The sequence below is a fragment of the Lineus longissimus genome, chromosome 6 (genome assembly GCF_910592395.1).
Source record: "Lineus longissimus chromosome 6, tnLinLong1.2, whole genome shotgun sequence".
In the NCBI taxonomy this organism is placed as follows: Eukaryota; Metazoa; Nemertea; class Pilidiophora; order Heteronemertea; family Lineidae; genus Lineus; species Lineus longissimus.
In genome coordinates, this window is record NC_088313.1 from 13,439,057 (window position 1) to 13,464,843 (window position 25,787).

The 25,787-nt window shown below is 40.4% G+C and overlaps 2 protein-coding genes across 8 annotated transcripts in view; one reads left to right on the forward strand and one right to left on the reverse strand.

Moving 5' to 3' along the window:
- Positions 1-25,787, reverse strand: part of LOC135488971 (nucleolar protein 14-like) — a 75,279-nt gene that overhangs the window by 39,827 nt on the left and 9,665 nt on the right. The gene's annotated exons all lie outside the window — the stretch shown is intronic.
- The window catches only part of LOC135488972 (nicotinamide/nicotinic acid mononucleotide adenylyltransferase 3-like), a 75,441-nt gene that overhangs the window by 26,113 nt on the left and 23,541 nt on the right, over positions 1-25,787 (forward strand). Inside the window, exon 1 of one of the 5 annotated variants that reach the window (XM_064773997.1) lies at positions 8,777-9,372. The exons of 3 other annotated variants lie outside the window; for them this stretch is intronic. In XM_064773997.1, coding sequence (XP_064630067.1) covers positions 9,013-9,372 — 360 coding nt within the window. In that variant the 5' untranslated portion in view covers positions 8,777-9,012. Of the gene's footprint in view, positions 1-8,776; positions 9,373-25,372; positions 25,643-25,787 lie in introns of those variants that run through there. One more of the 5 variants, XM_064773998.1, reaches the window with a different exon arrangement.

Consider the following 25,787-nt stretch of genomic DNA (forward strand, 5'->3'; position numbering starts at 1 on the left):
TGGTCACCGTAAGTATTTTTAGTAGACAGTTACAGAAAGTGCTACAGTATGTAGGCCTCTCATAATTTATACATGCATCTGTGACCAGTTCAGAGCCGGCCCTGGCCAAGTGGTGAATCCGAGACTTGTGGTTCCAAGCTTGTAGAGTCTAGGTGAAAATGATAGTGAAGAAACGTGCCACTCCATGACAATGGTGAATATATTTTTAACTTTGACCTCAGTGACCCTGACAGGTAGGTCAAATAACAAACCAGGGTGATATGTGATGTAGACACATCCACCTGACCATAACAATTTCATCGCTCGTTACACTACAGCAATCGGCAAAAAACGATTTCCAAGATGGCCGCCTAATTAAATCTATGGCACCAAATAAATCAAAAAATGAAGAAAATGTAAGATAGAACTCAGAAAAGAAAAAAGGAAAAGATGAAAAATAAAAATATTTTTGGCTGTCCTTGACCGGGGTTTGAACTCACGACCTTTGGATTGCCACAATACGAGGAAAAACCCACAAAACATGCAATTTCGGCCATATTTGAATTCCGATCTGGCTGAAACTTGGCATACAAATAGTAGCTTCTTAGATGCATCATTACACAAAATTAAAACTCTTTACATTGAACAACGACAAAACGTACCAAGAACGGTAAAGTTTTCAACTTTGACCTCTGTGAACTTGAAAGGTGGGTCAAATCAAAAACCCGTAAGATATGTGATGTATCCTTGCTGGGAGTACCTACCATGAAACTTTTATCAAAAACAAATCAGTAATAAGCGAGAAATCACACTTTTTGAGTTTTGAGTTTGGGCCCCCTGGCGGCCAAGTCAATAATCAGACCAAACCATAATTCAGTGTAAAAGGTCAACTGACCTAGGGGGTCATTTGTTCAAAGTTTCAAGTTCATAACTGTTGCGGTTGAGAAACGTGCCATAGTTACACTCGAACGGCAAATTTACGCCATTTGACCTCTGCGACCTTAAAAAGTAGGTCAAATCCGAAAAAACGTGCAACATCTGAGGTAACCTTGCTAGGGGTCCCTCCCATAAAAATTTCATCAAAAACAATTTGCTAATAAGCAGGCTATTGCACTTCTTACTTTTTCTGTTTTGGCCCCCTGGTGGCAAAGTCAAGAATCAGATCAGGCTGAAATTCAGCACCAGAGGTTATCTGATATAGGGGGTTATATGTACCAAGTTTCAAGCTCATAGCTTTGGTGGTTGAGAAACGTGCCATAGTTACACTCAAACGGCCAATTCACGCCATTTGACCTCTGCGACCTTGAAAAGTAGATCAAATTAAAAACTCGTAAGATATATGATGTATCCTTGCTATGAGTACCTACCACAAAAGTTTTATCGAAAACAAGTCACTAATAAGCGAGATATCACACTTTTTAGATATCCACATTTGGCCCCCTGGTGGCCAAGTAGAGAATCAGATCGGACAGAAATTTAGTGTCACGGGTCATCTGACCTAGGGGGTCATGTGTACAAAGTTTTAAGTTCATAGGCCTAGCGGTTAAAAAACGTGCCACTGTTTTTGAACTAGGATACGACGGACGACGACGACGACGACGACGACGACGACGACGACGACGACGGACGACGACGGACGACGGACACTGCGGTATCGTATAGACTCCCCTACGGCGAGCCAAAAAGTTGGTACGCAAGCTTATTGTTACTTTAGTAAACCAATTTTACACTGTTCATCAACACAGTGATAGGTACGTGCAACTGTTACAGATTGGTAACAGCAGCTCGCAAGACCCCAGAAGTGGGTGCCATACCCGATATTCTGTGCAGGTCTCCTTCATGTCAGGAACATCTGTTCGAGGCAGACATGAGGAGGAAAGATGAAATGGAAATTGCATTCAGTCAATTAACAGAATCGTGCAAAAAATATGTTGCGGATTCGCTTAGGTAAGTTGATCGAGCACTGTGGGTTTTTATCACTAAAATGGGATGGAGCTGCTTGCAACAGCTCTGTAAGCAGAGATGCCAACCTGGGAGGAAAAAAGCACAGTCTTGATGCATTACAGTAATGCATCAATGCAATACTTATGTTGAAACTGCTCTATCCCTAGGCATTGGGCTGAACTCTTAAAGACAGAAGTACTGCAAACACTTAAATGTTCATGTGCCTTTGATTTTCGGGCTTTCAGATAGTTACAAAAATATATGGATGTGAATTCAATTTACTGTTACAGGGTTGTCAAAACTCTAAGCCACAATGTTACAAAACCGCGAAATAACATGGCAGCGAGTATTTCCGGGTTTACAGTATCGGTAGTGTTCCAATGCAAACAATGGTTCCAATTCTACTTGCAACCCCAATGGATGAGGTAACATGATCTGTATGAATGTGCCCGCACACATTGTGTCTGAAAGGTTCCATATTGATTCCAATCAGATTGTCGTTGTTCCTCAAATATTGGTATTTTTCGCCTAATTAATCCCCCACTGGAGGTGGGTTAACGGGAAAAAAATTCCACAGTTAAGTGGTTAATTGCGGATCAAATGTTTCATAAGACTGACGTTGTTTTATCTTTGACACATCTTGAAACTTCCACCAGACTGTGTAAAATCTCAAAGACAAAGTTTACATTTGCCAGACAAATACTCTGCAACTAGTTTCAAATGAGTCTGCTAAATTATATAGATTTTATCTAACGATCTACCAGAGATGCAGTCACTGATTATTGCCTTGATGAAAGGATGTGTTGATTGAGAACTTTAGAGTCGCCATCTGTAATCTGACTGCAACTCGGCTGAGAGGCTGACTTTTGTCATACCGTACCATTATCTTCCACATGACTTTCTGATGTGCCATTTTGCCGGGACTGTATTGGCATACGGAGAATGATGACATGGATGATGATTGCATTCTAGAGACGGGAAAAGTGGTGTCTGTTGTTAGCCACTGCCTTGCGAGTATATGTGAGACAAGATAACTGGTGAGCAGGAGACAAGAAGATGGGCATCTTCATCTCCTTGGCAATGACAAGGGGCAACACGATCTCGAATAAGATCGAATTGGTTGGGCCATGTCTTGAGAATGGAGAAATCCCAACCTCCCCTCAAAGTTCTGCATTGGACACCACCAGGAAAAAGGAGTTCAGGAGGACCACAGAGAACCTGGAGAAGGACTGTGAAAAGCAGGCACTGAACAAGACCTGGCATGAGTTGAACTGCCATTCAGGAAGGATCCTCAGCCTAGTGGTTAAGACGATTGGGCTTTCAAGGAACTAAAATTTGTTGCTCTGTAAACTCCGTTGAATGAGGCACAAGGGAATGAGGTTCCATGTATCTGGTGTCTATACCAGGCCAAGCAAAAGACCCCATCAAGTAAGAAACATGAGTAGCTTGCATTGACTCTACCTCTGGCCAAAGATGGAGTCCCTAGGCCAATAAAACAAATTGGTGCCTAACTGTAACGCTCATCCTGCCTTGGAAGACGAATATTCCCTGGAGACCAACACCAACAAGTGCAGAGTTATCACGCTGAAGAAGCAGGGATAGAATTGGCATTCAGGTATGAAGAGGACGCGTGTCAGACAACCAACAGGGAAATACCAGTATCTCTTCATTGAATAAAGTAGGACATGTGGGAGAGAATCTGAACCTTTGACATTTTGGTGGGTGAAAACAGGAAAGTGCACATGCTGACATTTGTCATGAGCGCCTGGCACTATCAGAACAAATAGTTGATAAGCAATTCTGTGTGAGTGAGTTGCCATAGGTTGATATCTTGTCAGGCAGAAGGCGATATTGTCTGGAGAGTGTGATGGGGAAATATGCAACCAAATTTTATTGCAGGCAGACCAAGTTCCCATTCAGTTCACTATCTTGTCAGGCATAAGAGGGTATTGTCTGGAAAGTATGATGGGGAATGAACATCCAGATTTTATGGCAGGCAGACCGAGTTGACATTCAGTTTGCTATCTTCTCAGGCATAAGACAGTATTGTCTGGAAAGTGGGATGGGGATTGTGGGCCCTGGTTTTATGGCAGCCACAAGTTTCATCTCCTTAGACGATATGCTAATATTTGCTTCACAGGCATTTGCCAAATTGCTGTTTGACTTGCAATTTCTATGTGACAGAGTTGTCATTCTGGAAGAAAATGAAGCAAATAACACATCAGGCAATGAATAGTTTCTGCAGACACGGCACGCAGAGAATGCCATCTGATCACCGCCCTTAGACCTGTCATCTTACATGTTGATGATTGCCGAGATCATGCATTTTTCATTAGAGGCAACTACATTAGATTTTTGCCTTTATCTGCTGTTCAAACTGTCGTTGCCTCCATCATTATTGGAAGGCCTGAAAAATCTCAATCAAATCCACCTGTCATGCTTTTGATAATGCATTAATCTTACAGCTGAACAAAATCTACTTCATTGTACCAGAGCATGAATAGAAACCGATTGACAATTCTACATGTAGGATATGATACAGAAAGATTGCCTGATTTAGATTCATCAAAGCAAGAGTTAGTAAAGACTATTCTATATACTTGATCAATTCTTGATCAAAGGTATCTATCATAATAATTCATGCTTTGTGATTCCCATGTGCAATAGGAACTGTCAATGCCTTCAATGGGCAATGTTTTATTCTTCACTAAACCAAATCGATATCCATCTATTTGTATCACGATGTAAGGAACGAAATGACATCGGCTGACATGATGGATCCTGCAATGTGACATACAAGGCACAATGACCGCATGATTGGATCTGACCTAATGTTATTTCTCTTATTGTGAGAGTTGTATGTGCAGTTTCCATCTTACAGCTGGTCTCAGGATCAAGCCGCAAAATGGCAACTAAGGATGCCATGTCGCTAATCGCATCTGATGTCTCATAAGACACACAAGCCAAGATTATGAGATCAAATGAGTCATCATCTGTGCGCGAGCTTTTCATCAGCGCAGTGCAAAGAAGTGATTTAAATTGCAGCCACCTGCGATTCTAATTGGTGCAATGTGTGACAAAAGGATCTTTTGTCTGCGGTTTAAACCAGTGATTGCTGGGTTTGATCGTCAACATGTAGGTCGCAAATGAGTGATCATGGTTGTATGGGATTTTAAATTGCAGGTTGAAGCAATTTGTATTCTTTTAAGATCTCAAGATCGTGTCAGATGAGCGATCCAGCATAAAAAATATTCGTACATCTGATGACAAAAGGAAAAAAATCCCCAGTATAAGATTCCACTTTTATATCCAACGGATATTTTGTAATGGCATTTCAAGCAAAACTCGAAACCCCGTAGTACTTGAAATCCTGACACCAGATCAGAAATTATAACAAGAAATACACAGGAAAGAAAGTCAATTAGCATTTACTGAGATTTAAATTTCAATGGAATAAAAGTAATAATATATTTCAAGTGGAGAAGTGATTCAAATTTAATGCTAACAAAGTTTAAATAGATTCATTTGCCTGGGATTTATTTCAAATCCGAGAATGCATAGAAACATTCAGTATTATATCTGAGAATGTCAGCGATTATTTGAGACCAATATTGAGAAGAAATTAGAGTTAGAGATTGAATTAGATTCCAATGATACAGTAGCATTCGCAGTCAATAGCAAAGGTTTTTATACGCAAGACAAGTTTTTCTACCGAGGAATGGTCGTGGGTGAACAACAACGCAATGTAATACAGTCATGTACAATGATGTATTCTATACGCTACATTGTGAAGAAATGAGAACAACTGGGACTGTAAATTCCAATCCAAAAGAATGCTTAATATGCATTCTTTTTTATCCATCCAACATGTAGACTAGTCGGGGTAGTTCCCAGTCATTCAGCATATGCAGCAGCCTGAGGAAATCAGGGGTTGATTTTGGCTTCTTACGGTCTTCCTTTTTGTAACTTCATCTCACCTACCAGGCTGCTGCTATAGACTTCCTATAAAAGTGCAACAACCACAGTCAGCATGTTTTATGCTACATACAGCCTCAAAGAAAATACATCTTCCTGATAATTCTTACAGTCTGTCGGATTATGTCTTCATCAAAATACGCTTAAAGCATCAGCATCGATTTTAAGCTTGACTTGTTGTCAATTTATGTCTCCAGGCGAACAAGAAATTAGATTCCTCAGAGAAAATTGATTATTTTTCTATGAAGAGCTGAATAAATAGTCACTGAATTAGATCTCTTTTCACTAGCAGTGAACAGGAGTGTAATAGATTGGGAAAACATATGGGTCGTTTGAATCGCCGAATGGTGATGGGTGATGTTGGTGCCATGCAGTTCTATCATCTCTGAGATCCAAGACTCCATTTCATTCTTCTTCAGAACGTTCCCAATTTGGAAAACCTCTTCATCATTTGTCTGCTTTGAGAGGACCTTAGCATATCAATGAATAGTATCATTCCTATCCAAACTCATGAGGAGCAAGAAGGGACTCTTTATTTCATTTTCACATCAATATCAGGAATCGCTTTACAACAAATGAGTACTGAAATTTAATATGAAGTGAGTCCTGAAATTCAGATATAGACTCTGAAGCAACACATGATAGTGTGCTCATGACATGCATGAAGCTAAATGCAGGAAAGTATCGGATATAAAGCAACATTCTTTGAGAAATCAGCAACATTTTTCCGGTTGAATAATGTAGCATTGTTACCTGCTTAACCACTTATGGTTACCGCCAATATCCTTTAAGTCAAACTAGCACTGAGCCGTATGATACGATGATGGATTGGTGATCACATCAAGAAGACACGAGACAACAGAGGAATTCAGAGAGGTGATCGATCATGGTGACATGACACGAGTGGTCAATACGCAGACACATTGAGGTGTCACTGATCCAGGGACAAGAGGACTATTCAAGAAGTTGTTGCCGACGTCCAGCAAGTGTCAATGCTTCTTCCCTTAAAAGTAAAAAGTTGGCAGTCAATGGTCCTGAGGCCCCTATGATTCATCCACATGTGCAGATCAGAGTGCCACACATGAGTTTCGCTATTAGGAACATTGACTAGCTGCTCTAACCATGCACACTGGCTGATTGGAAGAGTGTTTTTTTCTAATACATTACATATTTTCTATCTTCAGTTTTAAACCGTGTATCAAAATTTAATGCAACTGGCGGAGCAGTGTGTCTGAGAGCCATGATTTATATCGAAGCCCATTTTTTGCCAAGATCTTGTAAAGTGTTTCCAACTAGAAAACGGCACATGCTTTACATGTCGCCAATGCATAATGCGTCACTCCAATTTGAAATCTAATGTTGTACGCAATATTATGTCACAAAGGTCATGGATGGCAAGAGACAGCCAATAAAATTATGCTGGTTCCTCTCAAAACTTCAAAAAGAAATTGCATGGCAACTTTGTAACCTGTTTGGCCAACTTCTGTCTGCTCCAATATCCTGATGTCAGACAAGTATTGAGTTCTATGATCAGATGATGGATCGATTATCGCGAACAGACAACGGGGGAATTCTGAGGGGCCATCCATCATTGTGACAAAGCACAAGTGATCAATACACAAACCGAGACCTACTTGGTCGAGAACATGCAAGCCAGAAGTTCTCGCTGGTGCCCAGCAAGATTTTCCACTTTGCGATGGTTGGGATCTGAGGTCACCAAGACCATTGCTAGAAAGAACGAAGTGGCTGGAGACACTAAAGTATGCCCAAGTATTTCTGCAATAGCTTAAAAATAGAATACTGGGTCTCGGTTGCTCAAAAAATTTTTTTCATCACTCATTCTGGCATTAACCTAACTTGGTGTTAGGCCTAATGAGGGCTTCACTGAAGGAAAAAAATTCAAGTTAATGCCAGCGTTTAATAGTGACTAAGAACAACCAAGCCCCAACTGATATTCAGAAATCATTGGTACATCCCCACCTCTTGAAAACACCAACTCCAATCTGGTAAACGAAAGCTTGTCATCTTCAACTGTCTTCTGAATGCTCTGCAATTTCAATAGTTTACAGATCAGACATCATGTGGGCAATGCCATGGCATAGTTACTCCCAATTGTTGGATACAGCACCTATCGTGTCTTGTCATGGAACTCTTGATATCTACTAGGATCTCTAAAAGGTTTTGACATTCGGGACAATATTTTAACATTGCTGAAACATCGCTGATTCACAGCAGAGGGCTTAACAATATTTAGATTTACACATAGTTACGTCCTGATCAGTTCCCCCAATCAAAATGGTAATTTATGATAATATCGAATAACAACTAGTTATATATGTATAAACCGGGTCATCAATTACATCACAATTAAATCATGAATTACAAAATGTAGTGTGGGTTTACTGCGATGGCAGACATTATATAGCACAGCTGTATTTAGTCTGGCCTAGCTGTTTTATGAGCAGATGCATAAAATATGCAAGTGTGAAGTTCCCTAGGATACAAAACCATTCTATACGATTTTACATTTCCTATGCATTACATCTCAAGTACGTTTTTAGTATTTTGAGAATCATTGTGACCGATTTGTCATCTAATACTACTATACGGTACTGAACGTACTGATATGCTGTATAAAGGTAAAGTGATGCAATTATAGCCCCAGTACAATTATTGACACTTCAGTGTACAAAATATCTGGTTGTACACATCAATGCACAGAGAAGCTGTAATTTTACCAGGCCTTTAATTGTGCCACCTTACCTTATGAAAGACAGTGTGTGCATACCTTGCAGATCATTCAGGGTTTGTGGCAACACATGTATTAGTTGTAACAAATCTTAATATTACTGAATGAATGAGTGACAGCCAGCCTCACATTTTAGATAGTTCAGGGACAATTAGGGAAGTGACATCTGCTCTATGAAAACTCAAAAGCAAAAGGAATACCAATAAAACCTGTTTCTGGCATAGTATTTATGACATAGTTCGATTGTTAACAGGGAGTCACTGTATATACTGCTACGCTGACATTGACAAATTGTAAACATGGTCAAAATGGATTCTGACTTGGAATCTCAATGCTCCTGGGAAATTGATGCTAGATAATTTTTAATGGATTACGATGTCGTAATAAGCTTATGGACAGTAAGAACTTATCCAGCATCTCAATTTCAACAGAATATTTCAAGTGTGTATTTCAAGGACTCGACCATGAAAGAGGGCGTGCACCAGGATCAGGAAGAACCTTATCAAGATCTTGAGAGTGGCCTTGCTATCATCTGCTGTTTTCCGTTCTTTTCTGCCCTCGGTGACAAGATAAAACAGTCGCTCTTTGCCGAAAAATTAGCAAAGAATAAACCTGGTCACCAGGAACACGATACAGGTGGATACGGAAGCATGAGGTTGACATCTGACAAAGCTGCTCAGACTGAAAGTATGGAGGACCAAGTGCAAATGTTAAGCTCAATACAGGTATGCTTTCTAAAATCAAATTTGCTTCATGATGGCCAGGGGGGGGGAAGATGACCAACAACCAACTTTCTGATTCCATTGACCGCTAAGTATAAGGAGTCTCGAGAAAACCAAGAACCCCTGTATAGGTTTTAAAGCACCTTTGTAAGTGGTGGTGGGGTAGTGGTTATGATCGGTGATTGCCATCTATCAGACCCCCAACAGGGTTAATTGCATTGACAAACCATAAAAAACAACAGTGAAATTGCTGCTGCATGTTCTGTAAAAAGAACTCGCAAAGAGTCACTAATGATAGACTGCACAGAGCCTCAAAGGAAGTCTTAATAGCTAGCAATCAAGAAAGCTAATTGATAGCTGAAGGCATCATTGCTTTTCGTAACTGGAGATGTTGTATACGCCATGGTGAGCATTGAACATGCATTTTGATATATAATCTTGATTCCTAAGGCTTCGCATAGCTGTTGTTTAGTTCTAATGAAGCATGATGTATGCGGGACAAAATCATTTGAGTCAAGACGGCATTTTTGATTTTGCTAGACCCACTTACTTTCAGCTATGACAGGAAGAAGCAATGTAAGATATTTGAAGATCTGTTGAACCATTTCCATTTAATGAATCTTGCAACACTGCGACTACTAAAGCAGAACCCTGTTGAAAGGGCACCTTGGAAATCCACCCTCTCTATCAAGAACACTGCTTTTGGTCCACAACACCTCTCTATTTTAGGACAACTTCTGAATCCCAAGCCTGATGCTCACTCCTTGAGAACCACAGGTAGAGGTTCTGACAGAGCATCAGCCTCATGCATTATGATATTGAATAGTAAGCTATCTTGACGAGTCATGTATTCCCAACCAGCTGTGATTCTCTGCCCTTGATTTCCTGAGGTTTCCTGTAGTTGCATCTGCTGGCTGGCAGAGGCAACAGCACACTTTCCATAAACTTGGGAGAGACAAATTTTTTTCCCCTTTCATGAGAAGTATAGGGAAATGAATCAAGTTTTTAAAGATTCATCACGACCTTGGATTCGTCCTAGCAAGGGCACAACTGCAATTTATCACATCATTGCCAAGGTTACAAATTTTGACTGAGATCAACTTTATTGAATCTTCCCCATCCACTCCTCAAATATATATCGTCGTAATTACTTAGCGATATTATCAAATTATCTCGCCAAATGGAGGCTAGGCGAGGTTAGGCGAACAAGTAATATAAATTACAAACAACCTCATTAATATTTCATTGTTGGTCGCTATCTGCACAGCACCGATAAGGCCAGCTAATAAAATATGACTACACTTCAAGCTCGTATTCAATTATCTGAAATTGTCTCCGTAGGTACCCCTTTGGTCAGTTTTGTGGCCCCCTAGCGAGATCATGTTATCTGTTTCGGACACCACACTAGAATCGATCCTCTGTCATTCAGTTCTAAGGGAGTACTTATTTCACCCACAACTTCTTACTTACCAGCTCATGGATTTTCTTTACCATCAACATGGCTTAGCTTGTTATCCCTAATGAATAGCATTATCAAGGGTCCTTTACAACTTATAAGTCTCTCAGAAAATAAGCCGTAAAAGCTGAAAGGGACATTAGTTATCTCATATTTACCGGTAGGATTATAACTATTTTCCAATAGTATTGGGCTCATTTTAGTAAGGGAGAAGAGAAAATGAGCCACAAAGCTTTCATTTGTGCCTCTGGCTTCTTGACAAAAAACAATGAAATGGCCAGGGCCATTGTGCTCACCTCATGTGGAGGAAAGATGGATAAAGAGCATGGTCTTGTGTCATGTAGTGTTAGGTTTGATGTAGGTCCAAGCAATAACAATTTCCCCAAAATGGCCAATTTACAGTACATTCGACCTCTGTGACCTTGAAAAGTAGGTCAAATCAAAGAAGACCCGGGTGACACATTGAATGGTTGTTAGAATTAGATGTACCTATGATATAAAATTGGTGCCAATCGGGCAAGTCATTACTAGGAATAATGGCATTTTGAAGAATTTAGGATTTGGCCCCCTCCCTGGAGGCCAAACGGCAAATCAGATCGCACCAAACTTCGGTACCTGAGATCACCTGACCAAGGGGTACATGTGTACTTAATTTGTGATCAATAGTCATTGCAGTTAAGAAACGTGCCATAGTTACGGCCTGACGGCGAATTTACGCCATTTGACCTCTGTGACCTTGACAAGAAGGTCAAATTAAAAACCTGTGTGACATATACTGTATGGTGGTTAGATGTACCCATGATATCAAATTGGTGGCAATCGGGCAAGAAGTTAAGGAAAAATCACATTTTTAAGGTTTTTGGATTTTGCCCCCTGGTGGTCAAGTGGTGAATCATATTGGACCAAACTTCGGTCCCTGAGATCACCTGACTAAGGGATAAATGTGTACCAAATTTGGTATCAATAGTCATTGCAGTTTAGAAACGTGCCATCGTTACATCCTAACGGCCAATTTACACCATTTGACCTCTGTGACCTTGAAAAGGAGGTCAAATCAAAAACCCGGAGGATATATGATGCACCTTTGCTAGAAGTACCTACCATATTTTTTTCAAAATTTCCCGACTACTATTAAGGGAGATATTGCATATTTTCACTTTTAACGTTTGGCCCCCTGGTGGCCAAACCATGAAACGAATCGGACCGAAACTTGGTCTCCCAGGTGTCATTACATAACACGACGACGACGACGACGACGACGACGACGACGACGACGGACGACGGACGCCACGGTATGGGATAAGCTCACCTCTGCCAAGAGGTGAGCTAAAAACAACAAGAGGCCCAAGGGCCTGGCGCTCAGCTGGATGACCTAATAACATAGGACTGAGGGTGTAAAGTAGTAAATATCGGCTTTTTACTACTGTTTGAAGGTCAAGAGAACACGTTATACCACTAAAATTTCCAATGCAGAGCTGCCAGCTGGATGAAATATGATTAAACTAATCAGCCATGGTATGCAAATATTACAGGAGGCAACGGAATATATCCCTAGTTCAGTATGTTGTATCGGTAGCTTTACAGAAAAGAAGTGTCAGAGAGGATGAGACTTCTCCATGGACAACTGCGGTATGTCCAGGCTGGGTTGTACAGCACAAGGATACAAATTCTGTCTGTAATTGAGAGGTATCCTGATTTAACAGAGGTCAAAATAAATAGAAATGACCAGTTTGGGACTAACACCACTGTCTTTTTTTTAATAAGGTAAGGTTACAGGAGTCAACAAAATTAATTTTATTGAGAGAAATTGACCTGTCCTGCAGGTGGTTGGAATTTACAATACAAAGGGTCATTTTTCATGACATTGTGCTCTACTGCGTATCCCTAGTGAGTCGATCTATCCTTGGCGCAGACAGGTTTAAATTGGCTACATCTTGAATAGATTGAATTGCGATGAAAATCTAATGCAATAAAGGAGCAATATCGAAGAGACAAATTAATCAAACCAATTGTCCACAGACTCAGACCCTGAAATGGCGTGATGTATGCGTGCATATAAAAGTATATCAATTGGTCCGATAGAGATGATGAGGCAATGTCAATATGCCTTGTTCCTTAGTCAGCAATATGCCCCTTTTTATACGGAGAAGAAGGAGAACCCAGCTAGGCCTTCACATGTCGGCATCCAAATGGCTCGAACCAACTGTACTATCACTACTATAAATTTAAAATGCGTGCTCCTCCTACATGTAGCAATGTCTCGGTCAAAAAGGCACTTAGTCCACAGACAAGCTAGAAGTTCAGCACCGTGAGGAGCTCCTTGGTAAGGCCATGTCAGGTTCCGCACGCCTCTTCATATCCATCAAGTATTGAAAATGAAAGCTGTGGTGAGCACATAAAAAGACCATGGTCACCTTAATTTGAAAATCCCTTCATTTCATAATCAAGGGCTACCTCTGACTAAAACAGCACCCATAAACAATTGACCACCAATTTGACCCCAGCTCCTAACTGCGGGAAAACCCAAGTCCAGCAACCAAAAGTACCAAAAATACATTTTTGTTTACATTTGAACTGCACACATGCAAGGCACACATGCGTTTGTTTACAATTTCATTTCCCGCGAAATCTAGAAAATCAGGTGACCTGCAATCGTGGATTGAAAATAACATTAAGCTGGGTTCAGCAGGTCAGCAGGTATACCGGCTGTTCCAATCATCCCCCTACAGCCAGCTGTTCAAAAGGTAATGTTATTCACCCCACAGGGAGTGCAGGTAATTGATTAAGCCCCTGCATAACTTAACACTATAACAGCGATGGCTTGGCTTCTGTGGTAAGGAGAATTGACAGTTTTTTTACGGGAGTAACATTATTGTGTTGCTTAAAACGTCTACTTTTTACTCATGTAAGAATCGTAGTACTAATAATAACTTCAACTTATTTTCCGGTTATGATAACACAACACGCATCTTTATGATCATGATCTTTCTCAAACTAACTGAACGACCTAATCGCCTTGGACGCACAACCACATATCAATCCGCCCCGACGATCAACAACAAAGTTTTCGTGCTTTTAGCTGTCAATGGCTATAATATACTCCTGCAGAATAGTAGAATTAATAGAACTAATTTCCGAAGTTTCCAATAGTTTGAACACAAATCAGAACATCACCCATCAGCTGGACTCAGATCTGCATAAATTACGATAAATAATGAGGTCGTCGCTTCAATTTCGCAAAGAAAGTTGACTCCATTCGAAGGTTGTTTTGACCAAATTTCGTTGAACTCATCGTTATGAGGGCATTTGAACACATTCTCGTTGATCTTTTCTATAAACGTGTGAAGTTTCGTACCAAAATACATTTCCGTAAAGGCTTAAATAAGAAAATTTGTCACTTGCAAATCATCGCTCCGGTAGAAATAAAAAGGTCGCCGCCATTTTCTTGATGATAGTTCTCCAGGTAATCTCGGCGGGAAATTTAAAGCGGGGTCATCCGGGGTCAAACAACAGTTTTGCTCACTACCGCCAACTGGTGATATAAATCGACACTAATCTATTTTATATGAAAACTTCTATATCATGAAGACCTCTTCAAGTTTATTTCAAGCTTTTATCTGCAAGAATAGAGCGGCAAAAAATGGTTTATTCAATTACGCATTTTGCCACCTGGGGAGCTGAATGTGAGTCGAATCGCACATTTTCTTTTCTGTAAGCATCCTTTCCTGCGCTGTTAACATACAAAACCATATTTGAAGTGCCGCAGTTCTATGGTTACAAAATGCCCAACATGGCTGGATGGAAGGATGGACACCAATCGAATAGCTATTTGACTAGCTCCGCTGACTTTGTCAGCTGAGCTAAAAATGGGAGTAACATTATTGTGTTGCTTAAAACGTCTACTTTTTACTCATGTAAGAATCGTAGTACTAATAATAACTTCAACTTATTTTCCAGTTATGATAACACAACACGCATCTTCATGATCATGATCTTTCTCAAACTAACTGAATGACCTATTAGTAATCGCCTTGGACGCACAACCTAACCACATATCAATCCGCCCCGACGATCGACACATCCATTCGATTCGATAACCGGGTAACCCTCGATAAAGTTTGATAAATAAACTAGAACTGAGATTTCACAGGAGCACCTGTGAATTCATGACTCCAGGGTTGTTTTGAGGGCGATATTGTAAGAGTTGGTCTTGAGTACGTGAAGGTCCGTGTGAGGCACCTGGGGAGAGAAGACTAGTTGAACGATGGGATCATGGAGGTATAAATAATTATTTATACCTCCATGATGGGATCTGACACGGACACTACTATTGATCTCATTATATGAATACCATTTAATTACAAAAAAGTGAAAACAGATCATATCATATTCCTTGGGATAAATTAAAATAGGAGTGCGGGAACAAGGTTTTTTAGCAGGAGGAAAGCGAGAACATTTTGTGCCGTCGTATTCCGATTTGGCTGGTTAGTGGTGAAATCTGCTTTTAATTTTGCAAATTAACATATTCGTTTTTCGAGTTCTAACGTTGTCTGAATTAAAGATGCTTTCCCAATGCTTGACTGGTCTGGCAAGAGGCATTGCCAGGAAAACGTGACGTCATTTTGGCCATTCTTCTTACCGCACGCCCTCTCTCTCCGTAAAAGTTCCTGACATGGTGTGAAGTGGGAGGGCGCACAATGGGAACCACACTGCCGCGATGTTAATAGTTTCTATTTATAGAATTCAGCGGCAGAGATTTTAGGCACGGAAAAAGTGGATTAACTCGGCTAATCTCAATGGATTTTACCCAGGAATGTTTTCAAGGCGAGAGAAACATCTGCTTTAAGTACTGCGCTTATTAGATTTCATGTTCAGGCCGAAGATTGGCCTAAAACGTGGACGAAAAGAGTGCATTATCGAGTGTTGGAGAGGTCACGTGATTGGACGAGAAACCTGAACAAAGTTTTCGTGCTTTTAGCTGTCAACATCAATGGCTATAATATACTCCTACGGAATAGTAGAACTAATAGAACTAATTTCCGAAGTTTCCAATAGTTTGAACACAAATCAAAACATCGCCCATCAGCTGGACTCAGATCTGCATAAATTACGATAAATAATGATGTCGTCGCTTCAATTTCGCAAAGAAAGTTGACTCCATTCGAAGGTTGTTTTGACCAAATTCTGTTGAACTCATCGTTATGAGGGCATTTGAACACATTCTCGTTGATCTTTTCTATAAACGTGTGAAGTTTCGTACCAAAATACGTTTCCGTAAAGGCTTAAAAAAGAAAATTTGTCACTTACAAAATCATCGCTCCGGTAGAAATAAAAAGGTCACCGCCATTTTCTTGATGATAGTACTCCAGGTAACCGGCGGGAAATTTAAAGCGGGGTCATCCGGGGTCAAACAACAGTTTTGCTCACTACCGCCAACTGGTGATATAAATCCACACTAATCTATTTTATATCAAAACTTCTGTATCATGAAGACCTTTTCAACTTTATTTCGAGCTTTTATCTGCTGGAATAGAGCGTCAAAAAATTGTTTTTTCATTTACGCATTTTGCCCCCTGGGGAGCTGAATTTGAGTCGAATCGCCCAAATTTTTTTCCGTAAGCAACATTTTCTGCGGTGTTTATAAGCAAGACTAGATTTGAAGTGCCTCGGTTGTATGATTACAAAATGCCCAACTTTGCCTACAGATGGATGGATGGATGGAAGGATGGCAGGATGGGTGGAAGGACGGACACCAATCGAATAGCTATTTGACTAGCTCCGCTGACTTTGTCAGCTGAGCTAAAAATAGACAATACGCAATTCCAAGCCATTCTTGGGCAGTAAAGATCATCTTTGTAAAGCCCTCTAGATTTTGCAGAAAACATCTTTGCCCCAGGAGCCACTGTGGACTAGTGGCTCAGACTCTCAGCTGGCAATCGAGAGGTCCCTGATTCAAACTCTACGGTGGGCATGAGACTTTAGGCAGGTCTCGTTGTCTAACTTGCCTTCGGCTACAGGTCAGGAATGCTCAGCTTGTAGCGCTGAATGAGCTGCTCATCCGAGTTCTACTGAAAAGTTTCAGGACAGACCGGGGTTTAGTGAGAAAATCAATGACATATCTACCGCAGTTGACATCAGGCTATAAACCCAAACTTGAAACTTTATCCCAAGTATATGATGTGACATTCAGATGGGCTTCGAGAAAGTCAGATCCTCCTTGGGGACCCGTTGTAAATTGCCTCTATGTATTGTGCTTCTCGACAAAGCAAGTGAGATCAATACCTCAAGAGCACACTCGAAAACTTTAAATGCTCTGCCTTTGTAAGAGGAACAGAACAAAAATCTGGAGGTCTGGCACAAGGACACAAGACTCTACCTCCTCCACCAGCAGTATTCCTCGACTTCTCGTATCCTGACATTCATCACGCAAGCCAATCAAGCCCACCCTTGCTCAAACACCAACAACAATGAAATTAGTCCCATATTATGTTGACTTGCGGCATATTGGTTTGTCTTGATCTAGAGTTGTGGCACTTGATTACATCATGGCTTTCTTATCGCTTATTCTTTGATCATGGTCACCATCCCTTTTGCTGTCATCTCATTTGTCTATTTAGCCTAGTTCTTAGGCTGGATGGAAGGTGTGTGTGTGTTCTATGTCAAGAGCCCAATCTTGGTCAGACTTATGGTCTTGATACATGCTGAGGTTTTGTATGACCTCAATATCAGACGTTGATGTCCTTTACATGGTCTTGATACATGCTGAGGATTTTGATGACCTCAATATCAGACTTTGATGTCTTATACATGAGTTTTGGTAGATTGGATGATGACATTTGGGAATTCTGATGACCTTGATATGAGATTTGGAAATTTTGATGACCTTTTATCAGATTTGGTAACTTGAATGACCTAGATATGAGATTTGGGAATATGAATGACCTTGATGTGAGATTTTGGAATATGGATGACCTTGATATGAGTTTTGGTAACTTGGATGACCTTGATATAAGACCTGGTGATTTGGATGACCTTGATATGATAATGTAAAATTTGGATGACCTTGATATGAGTTTTGGTAGCTTGGATGACCTTGATATGAGTTTTGGTAGCTTGGATGACCTTGATATGAGACTTGGTGATTTGGATGACCCAAAAATATGAGACCTCGTCATTTGGATGGCCTTGATGTCAGGTCAGCAATTTTTCAATTTCAAACACATTTTCTATTCTATGAAACCAGATCTAAGCGAATGGTGTAAATTCTCCCTGCCGCACCTCTTTCGAATAACCTCTACCATGAGGAAACAGGATACAGACTAACAGTAACAGAAATCTAGACCAATCAGCCAAACAGCACGTATGGGAACCTGTTATTAGCCCGTTCATCATTCGACCAAGCTCAGCTGTGGATTCTATCATTCACCATGCGCAAAGTAGGGAAAGGCGACGCTGAATGTGTCTGACAAATTGTCATTTCTATTGACGGCAGTGATATTTGTGGCGTCATGATGCAATAAAATTAAGGGCTTTGGTCTGCACAAAGATTCTGGTGGTATGAGCAACAAGAGACTGTATTTGATAGAGGCCAAACACATCAGAGGTCTAGTCAGAAATTTCAAAGCACTACACAGGCAAAATATACTTTAAACTGCTAAATTATCAAGGCCACATTGTTTTCAAATTGTGATGATACACCGAGGGTCTTGGAACTTATACGCCAACATTTTTTTAGGTCCCTTTGAGAGAGGCTCCAAAAAAATATTGAGACATTTGTAGAACTCTAAATGTGGCTGCCAACAAACTGATAGACCCTGAATATGCCGTGATGATAACCATAGAACATGGAGAATGAAAAATTGGCAACTACATGTAGAGTACCCTGCAGTCTTATACTTTTCCACTTATTGAAAACATGGGCAAATACAAGGATGTAGATGTAATGGTAATGGATTTCTAGAGGAAGTGGTCAATCCCAAAGACATTAGTAGCCACTCTGGAAGCAAATGAGTAGCTTACTCGCAGATTTCCCATGGACATAAGTACAGGACTGGTGGTATAGGGAATAGTTGCATCTGAGCTGAGCTAACATGGACGCTGATTGCAGAAATATTAGGAAGGATATTGAGAAGCCCCTGAATGATGCAGATAATGCATAATGCATGTACCAAAAAAAAAAAATCCATTGAAAATTCAATATCCAGCCAGGCCCACTTCAGAGATTACAAAATATAGGGAAGTCCTTCACCATCCTCAAAGTGGACCATAAATTCAATCTCAGGCAATTTAGAAAGACTTCAGACTGAAGTGTGCTCAATTTGATTTCATTAAGACGCCATATGAACCGGATCACTATTGGCCACCACTGTCTGTGACAGTAACAGCCATGTCAATTTCACTTATCCTTTATATGATTGGATTGTTACATTTGGAAGTCTTTAGGAAGATCGCATCAAGCATTTCTTTCCGACCATGCGCGGCTGGTGTCTATCATCGCAATTTACATTACTTCGTAGGGACTTCCAAGGTCGCTCATACCCAAACTTGATCCTCTCATTACTCATCTGATGTAAGCTATTCAGATAAAGTAGTAGTCAGCTGTGGGTGACATAGCAATACTCCATCTGACCGTTTGCTATACCAGGAATTAATAATCCATGGTGGGTGGTAGAAATGATGGCCACAATAAGTCGAACACACCTGTAAGTCATAAATGATCTGATTTGGTTCCTTTTCGGCAGCATTGCAGCCCATTCATCTTGTCTTAATTCTGAAAACACAGTTCCTTTTCATCACATCAGCAGTCTCCTCTTATTGCCTGTTTGATGTAAGCCAAGTGATAGTCAGCTGCAATCGACACTGGCATCCTTCATCAGACCTTTTGTTATACAAGCAGCTCATAACTGGTTGTGGGTGATGATGACTAGAGCTTCGGCAGACATTTATACGCATCGCAAAGAAGATACTCTGGTTGAAAGGACTGAAGATGAGCAGTGTTGAATTACTACAATCCCCAATTGGAGATGACACAGTTTGATCTCAATCAACTGTAAATCCATTGGACAATGGCACTTTGATACTTTGTCAGTTGATGACCTTTTTTTGGCTGTGATATATGCTAGCCAGACTGGGAGAGACGGCCACCATATGCAATGTATACATCACTAGTCCATGTGGTTTCATTTATAAGCAGGCAAGTTGATGTTGACACCGATGTCTTCAGGTCAGGGACTTGGTCTCCAGTTGAAAACTGTAGATGAACCTTGAAAATCATGCTTCATGTCAGTGGAACAGGCAGATATCTTATGTAGCTGGAAAATGGTAAAGCAACTGACAACCTAAAGGATCCATTACACGATCGAATCTCATCCTCATCAAATATTCAAACCTTCCATACAACCAGTGAAACCAGACTCCAGAAGCTGGCTGAAATAACCAAGGAGACTGGGAAAGGGGGCTGAATTTTGTTCCATCACGGAACCTGCCATTCATATCTGTCAGAAAGTAATCTGGTTCACATTAAATATTAATAGCTCTGCTAAAGGCAGGCAGTTCCTTCTTCAACTTCTGCAACCAAAAGGTGCTCTTTCAAACTGCTTCTTATCTGAAATGAATAAATAGAGAAAAAGTTGGGTTGATGACTTTGCAGAGAGCAATAATGTACATGTACGATCAGTACATTATATCAAAATATCCAACAACGCACATCTATAGAGTCCTAAAATACTCTTAAGCTGGCTGTTATGACCAACGAGCCTGGCAGAGGGGACCGGCAGTTCAATCAGGAAACCTGCCATTGATATCTTTTAGAAAGTAACCCTGTTCACATAAAATATTTACAGCTCAGCTATAGGCAAGGCAGTCTCCCCATCGATTTCTGCAACCAAAAGATATGTTGAGTCCAACTGTCTTTTTTAGAACTTAAGACTGCAACTTGTGCAATAGAAAAAACTTGGGTAGATGACTTTGAAGAAAGCAATACGTATGATCAAATTATCTCAGCAAATAATCCAACAAAGCACACTTAGAGTGCTCAAATACTCCAACCCCTTTGCAACTTCAGATGAATAATATTCCATCAATAAATAAGTAGATTGCTAAGTTTCCATAGGAGTTATTGACGTAAGCATCTATCCCGTCAAGTTTCCGTGAATTTAGGTGTCCCCTGGCATCACTAAATCCAGCTTTGTAGGCAAATGTAGCCAAACGCTGTCATCTTATAGAAATAAATCAAGACGGCGTCCTGCAGACTTCAAGTTGGTGACCAAGAGTAAATATTAGACTTACGGAGGTGAGCTTGAAGAAGAACACCAACATTATCTTCTCCTTTTGTGTGTTCTTTGGGATGATGAGGCTCAGTCTGGTTGTACAGTAGTTATGCCAAGCAAATCCATTACATCTTCAGAACGGTACAGGAGGCCAGGCCTCTAGCTCAGCCGAGGCAACGAAGGCAATGCCACAAGTAATAGTGCCCTTCAGCATTGCCTTCTTGTCCTCACATTTTCAACTTGACAAGAGGCTATTACCTTGCTGTCATAAAAGATGGCTTTGATGCCCTCTGACTTAGCCTTGATCACAAGGCACAGTATGTCTATCTTTTATATGAAATGCTAACTCTGTCAATCTTGTATTAAGCCATCAATAGAAGCTTCCAACTGTCACTCATTTTGATCGATTAATTGTACAGATCTTCTGACATTGCTAATGATATTAAATAAATGCCTCAATGCAATGAAAAGAAGGTACAGCTGCAATTTCAGCCAATGAAAGTTCCCAATGTTGTCCAATCATGCAGGCATTTGAAACTTATTTTCAGTTCATTGCCATAGAAGTAGTTTCAAAATAATGGACACCAAATTGATGCGAAAATAAATTGTTTTGTAGGCAGCATCATCTGATAAGATGCACGCAGCTAACATTTCAAAAAACATATTCAGCCTGTGGTAGATCGGGGTAAAATTAAAATGGCAAACAGCAATGAAATACTACCATGGTGTTTCTGAATGCAACATTAAACAGATACCATCATTACAAATTAATTGTCAGTTGATTTTCCGCTTTAGTGCACTGAAAATCAATTAGAAATAGCTCATTTTCTAAATCATGCAAATCACCAGGATCATTTTTCAACTCATTGCCATGTCATGCAAAATATCATCACAATTTACGTCATGATATTATTCCCAACAAATTGTTTTGTAGCCTGATGTTCCAATGACGTGGTGATGCCATCTGACATTACGTGCACATCACTGATTTGCTAAAATCAAACTACATGGCAAGGATCACCACATAGATGCATCATCTTGTCTTGAATAGTTGCAACAACAACAACTGCATAAATGCTTAATTTAGGGAGTTTAATTGAGGGTCATCTACTCCTCTTTCTCTTTGTATAAGAAAATTCATCGCAAAAGACATAAAGAAATCCTTGGATACAAAATATCCTTCATGGTTCTTTGCTGTTTTTTGTTGACAATCGTTCGTTTTGGCCACAACTAGCATTAACAGTTACACCATGTTAATTTATAGTGGTCCCATGAGCGATACAGCTAAACAGCCTCATAAATTAGCTGTTAATTGTCAGTAATCTAATCAAGCAACATTAGTACAAAAATGATACGGACTTTCCATCCATCATAAACAAAAATGATACAGACTTTCCATCCATCATATATGTCAGAGACTGGTAGCAGTACCAGTATCTACTTGTCTCCATGGGAGCCTGGTGTAATTCATCATCAATTATACAACTTCCATCAAATGTTTTAAATTCTATCTTCAAAACTCATTAAAATGACATCCAGCAGAGATCCCAAGGATACAATCCAACATGTCAAGCAACCGAACGAATTGGAGGCTTATTGTAAGCCAAACATTTAACGTAAGGCATGTATTGAAGCTGAGATGCATGGGAGCGTGTATCAGCATTCCAACGCACATCCCCGCGATCAAGAATTAATAAAGACTTATCTTCATTAATTCTTGCTGTGATGTAACTAAAGGTACCATCAAGTCAGAACCTTATACTAAAAAATCATTCCATTTGAAACAACCAGCAAGTAGAGTGTTGGGGAGCAGTGTTTACCTTGGTGGGGTGGGGAAATTTCGGGACACAAGAGAAACTAACCAAGTCGAGAGTGACAGAATTCTGACCGCTATACTGTGCAATCTGCTCTTTTCGGGCGATGGGCGATGGAGATATCCTGTTCGGAGATTGAAATAAATGCAAGTTTTTCTTTTTTAGGGATTTATAATGTACAAAATTCTCAAAGCACTTTACATTTTATCCCAAATCTGAGTTGAAGCCTTCCAGTAGAAATCAAATGAGCTGCTGAATCAGTGCTACAACCTGAGCATTTCTAACTGGTACCCATTTAAAGACCTGGGTGGAGTTAGGCATGTAAGGCAAAGAGGCCTGCCCAGAGTCTCGTGCCGACGGTGGGGATCGGACCAGGGACCTTTTGACCGCTAATCAGACACGCGAGCCTCTACACTAACATGACTCATCTCTTAAGCCTCCCTTGCAAGCCTGGACCTACAGTTCAAACTTATAATTTGGAAAGCATGTATGAATCTGAATGCCAGTATAAAAACCTGATATCTTGTTCCATATTCCATCCTACGACAATCAATGTTTTGTGCGAATCAACAACTGGAGAAATAAATAAACCCACTGCTGACATGATTACAGCCGAGTGGTAGAAATCGGTGGGCAGTAGGCAGTGGGAATCCTTGGAAACTGAATTGATTATCAATATGTTGGGTAACACACCAAGAATGAAGGGTCATCAGAGCCAAGAAGGAGTGTCCTGATGGGCAAATATTGGGTAACTGACGATTATACTAACTCAGATCGTTCAAACAAGTACTTTCAGCTCTCTGAGATTTGCCTTGGCTTGTTTTCAGATCGATTGTTACATCAGACAGGATTGTACTCGACTTGTTCAGCTTATATTTTGAAGATTGTATTTTTATGAGTGAGAGTATGGTTTTAGTGTTTTCTCATCAGACTGAGACAGGAGGGTTCTGTAAATGTTCACAAAATAGGGGCGGATCCAGGAAATGGAAAAAGAAAGGACGGGCACTAAAGTTCTCACCAAAATTGCTGGTCTGTTCCAAAGTTTCATGGTCAATTTCAAAGATTTTTCATGGGGGGGGGGGGGGGGTTGTCTGGTGCACGTCTGGTGGATCAATGCCTACTAAAGACCTCATCTGCTGGCAAGTCAAATGTCATTTTTAGGCTTTAAAAGTCTGTGTAGAGATAATGCTTCTCCCTCCAATGTCTAAACTCAAGCAACCACTTCTTTTTCTCATTAGGTTCTGACAAATGGTAGGTCTCTCTTCCATATTGGCCATGGGAACATCAAACGGATAACCAGTATAACCTGTAAACATCAGCCCAAGAGAGTATTGGCTTCCAAATAGGTGGCACTGATAGTCACTACGGCTGAGGGAATGCGTCAAATGACGTCAAAACAAAATTCATGTTAATATTTCTCAGCCACAAAAATGCAATATCAAGTGACAGTCAGCACCACTTAAGCGGCGGTTGTAGTTTTGCCGGTGTCCAATTGATATCAAAGAAAATCCCACAGGAATTCTGAAACCATCTACCACAGACAGACCTTTGCGCCACATTTGAAGTCAGATCATGCCCTTCCTGCCACCTACTGATTGGCTTGATGGGAAAACAGCCATTCCAGGACAGACTTTACAGTGATATTACTGATAATTTGTCTGGGCTGGTTGGCGCGTTGACTAGTGTACCTTTAGATGTTGTTTCCAATGTCAACATTTATGGTGTCTTCGGCAAGGACACTCACAAATTGTTCCTTTTCTCTGTGAACCCAGTCGAAATGTTAAATTGATATCATATTTTCGTTTCCGTAAAAAACTTCATAAACAATGAAACTATGGCGAAAGCTGGTGTTGAAAGGGTTATTTATGACAAATTATGAGAAAAGGGCTCAAAATTAAGATGGCAATCCCCTAGATGGGGGGGGGGGGGTCATTTTATAAAACTTATAAACATGATAAAAGCACATCCCCCTATAGACTTGCTGAGGGGTGGAGCCAGGGCTAGGTTTTACCCATGGCCTCTTCACACCCGAAGAATTAGTGGTCAGGAAAAGTTGAAGGCAATTATTTTCATGAATTTCAATTGACGATATATTGTATAAAAAATATGTATCACGTCAAGAAGCCCAAGACCATAATGTCAAGGAGCCCACTCAACATGTACTTGAAAATGTTATTGGGTTATGAACTTCTCATTCATTCAAGTTTGGAGAACCTTTCCTTTATTTGAACAACGTCTGATATTACCCACTTAACCGCTAATATTCAACAGCAGAATTGGTAGCAATCATTCCAACGGTTCCACTTTCATTCATGAATTCCCCAACTCCTGTGCTTTAACGAATCACCGAGGCCCATGTTTACAAATGGTAAGCCCACCAGCTGAGCCAACCAATACCTGAACGAAAATAGCTCTCCACATGTACATGCACCATAGCTAAACCGCTAATTCGGGTTGACCTAAAGGCCTCGACAGTGGTATTGGCATAGCGTTCCATTTGAACAATTCTGAGCGGATTTATGGTGAGGCATATGTGTGTTAGGGCATTTAGCCACCTGAAGGAAAGGATTCAATGTTCCTTGGACCGGCTTCAAAGTGACATAGTGCGGGGGACGACCAGTGTAGCTCGGGAGATGGGTGTACCACTGGTCTGTTCTTGTGCCCCGGAACACTCCAACAGGATACACACAGAGAGTGTAGAAGGAACAGTGGAGAGAACAGTTTATCATCAACAGGTAAACTACTATCTTCTTCTAGTATAAGATATTGATCAGAGGATACCAATACCTGTAGTTGCCGAGGAGAAGATACCAAAAAATATATCCATCATGATACATTTGTTGCTCGTAAATCAAAGACTTTTTATCAAACCTTTTAGCC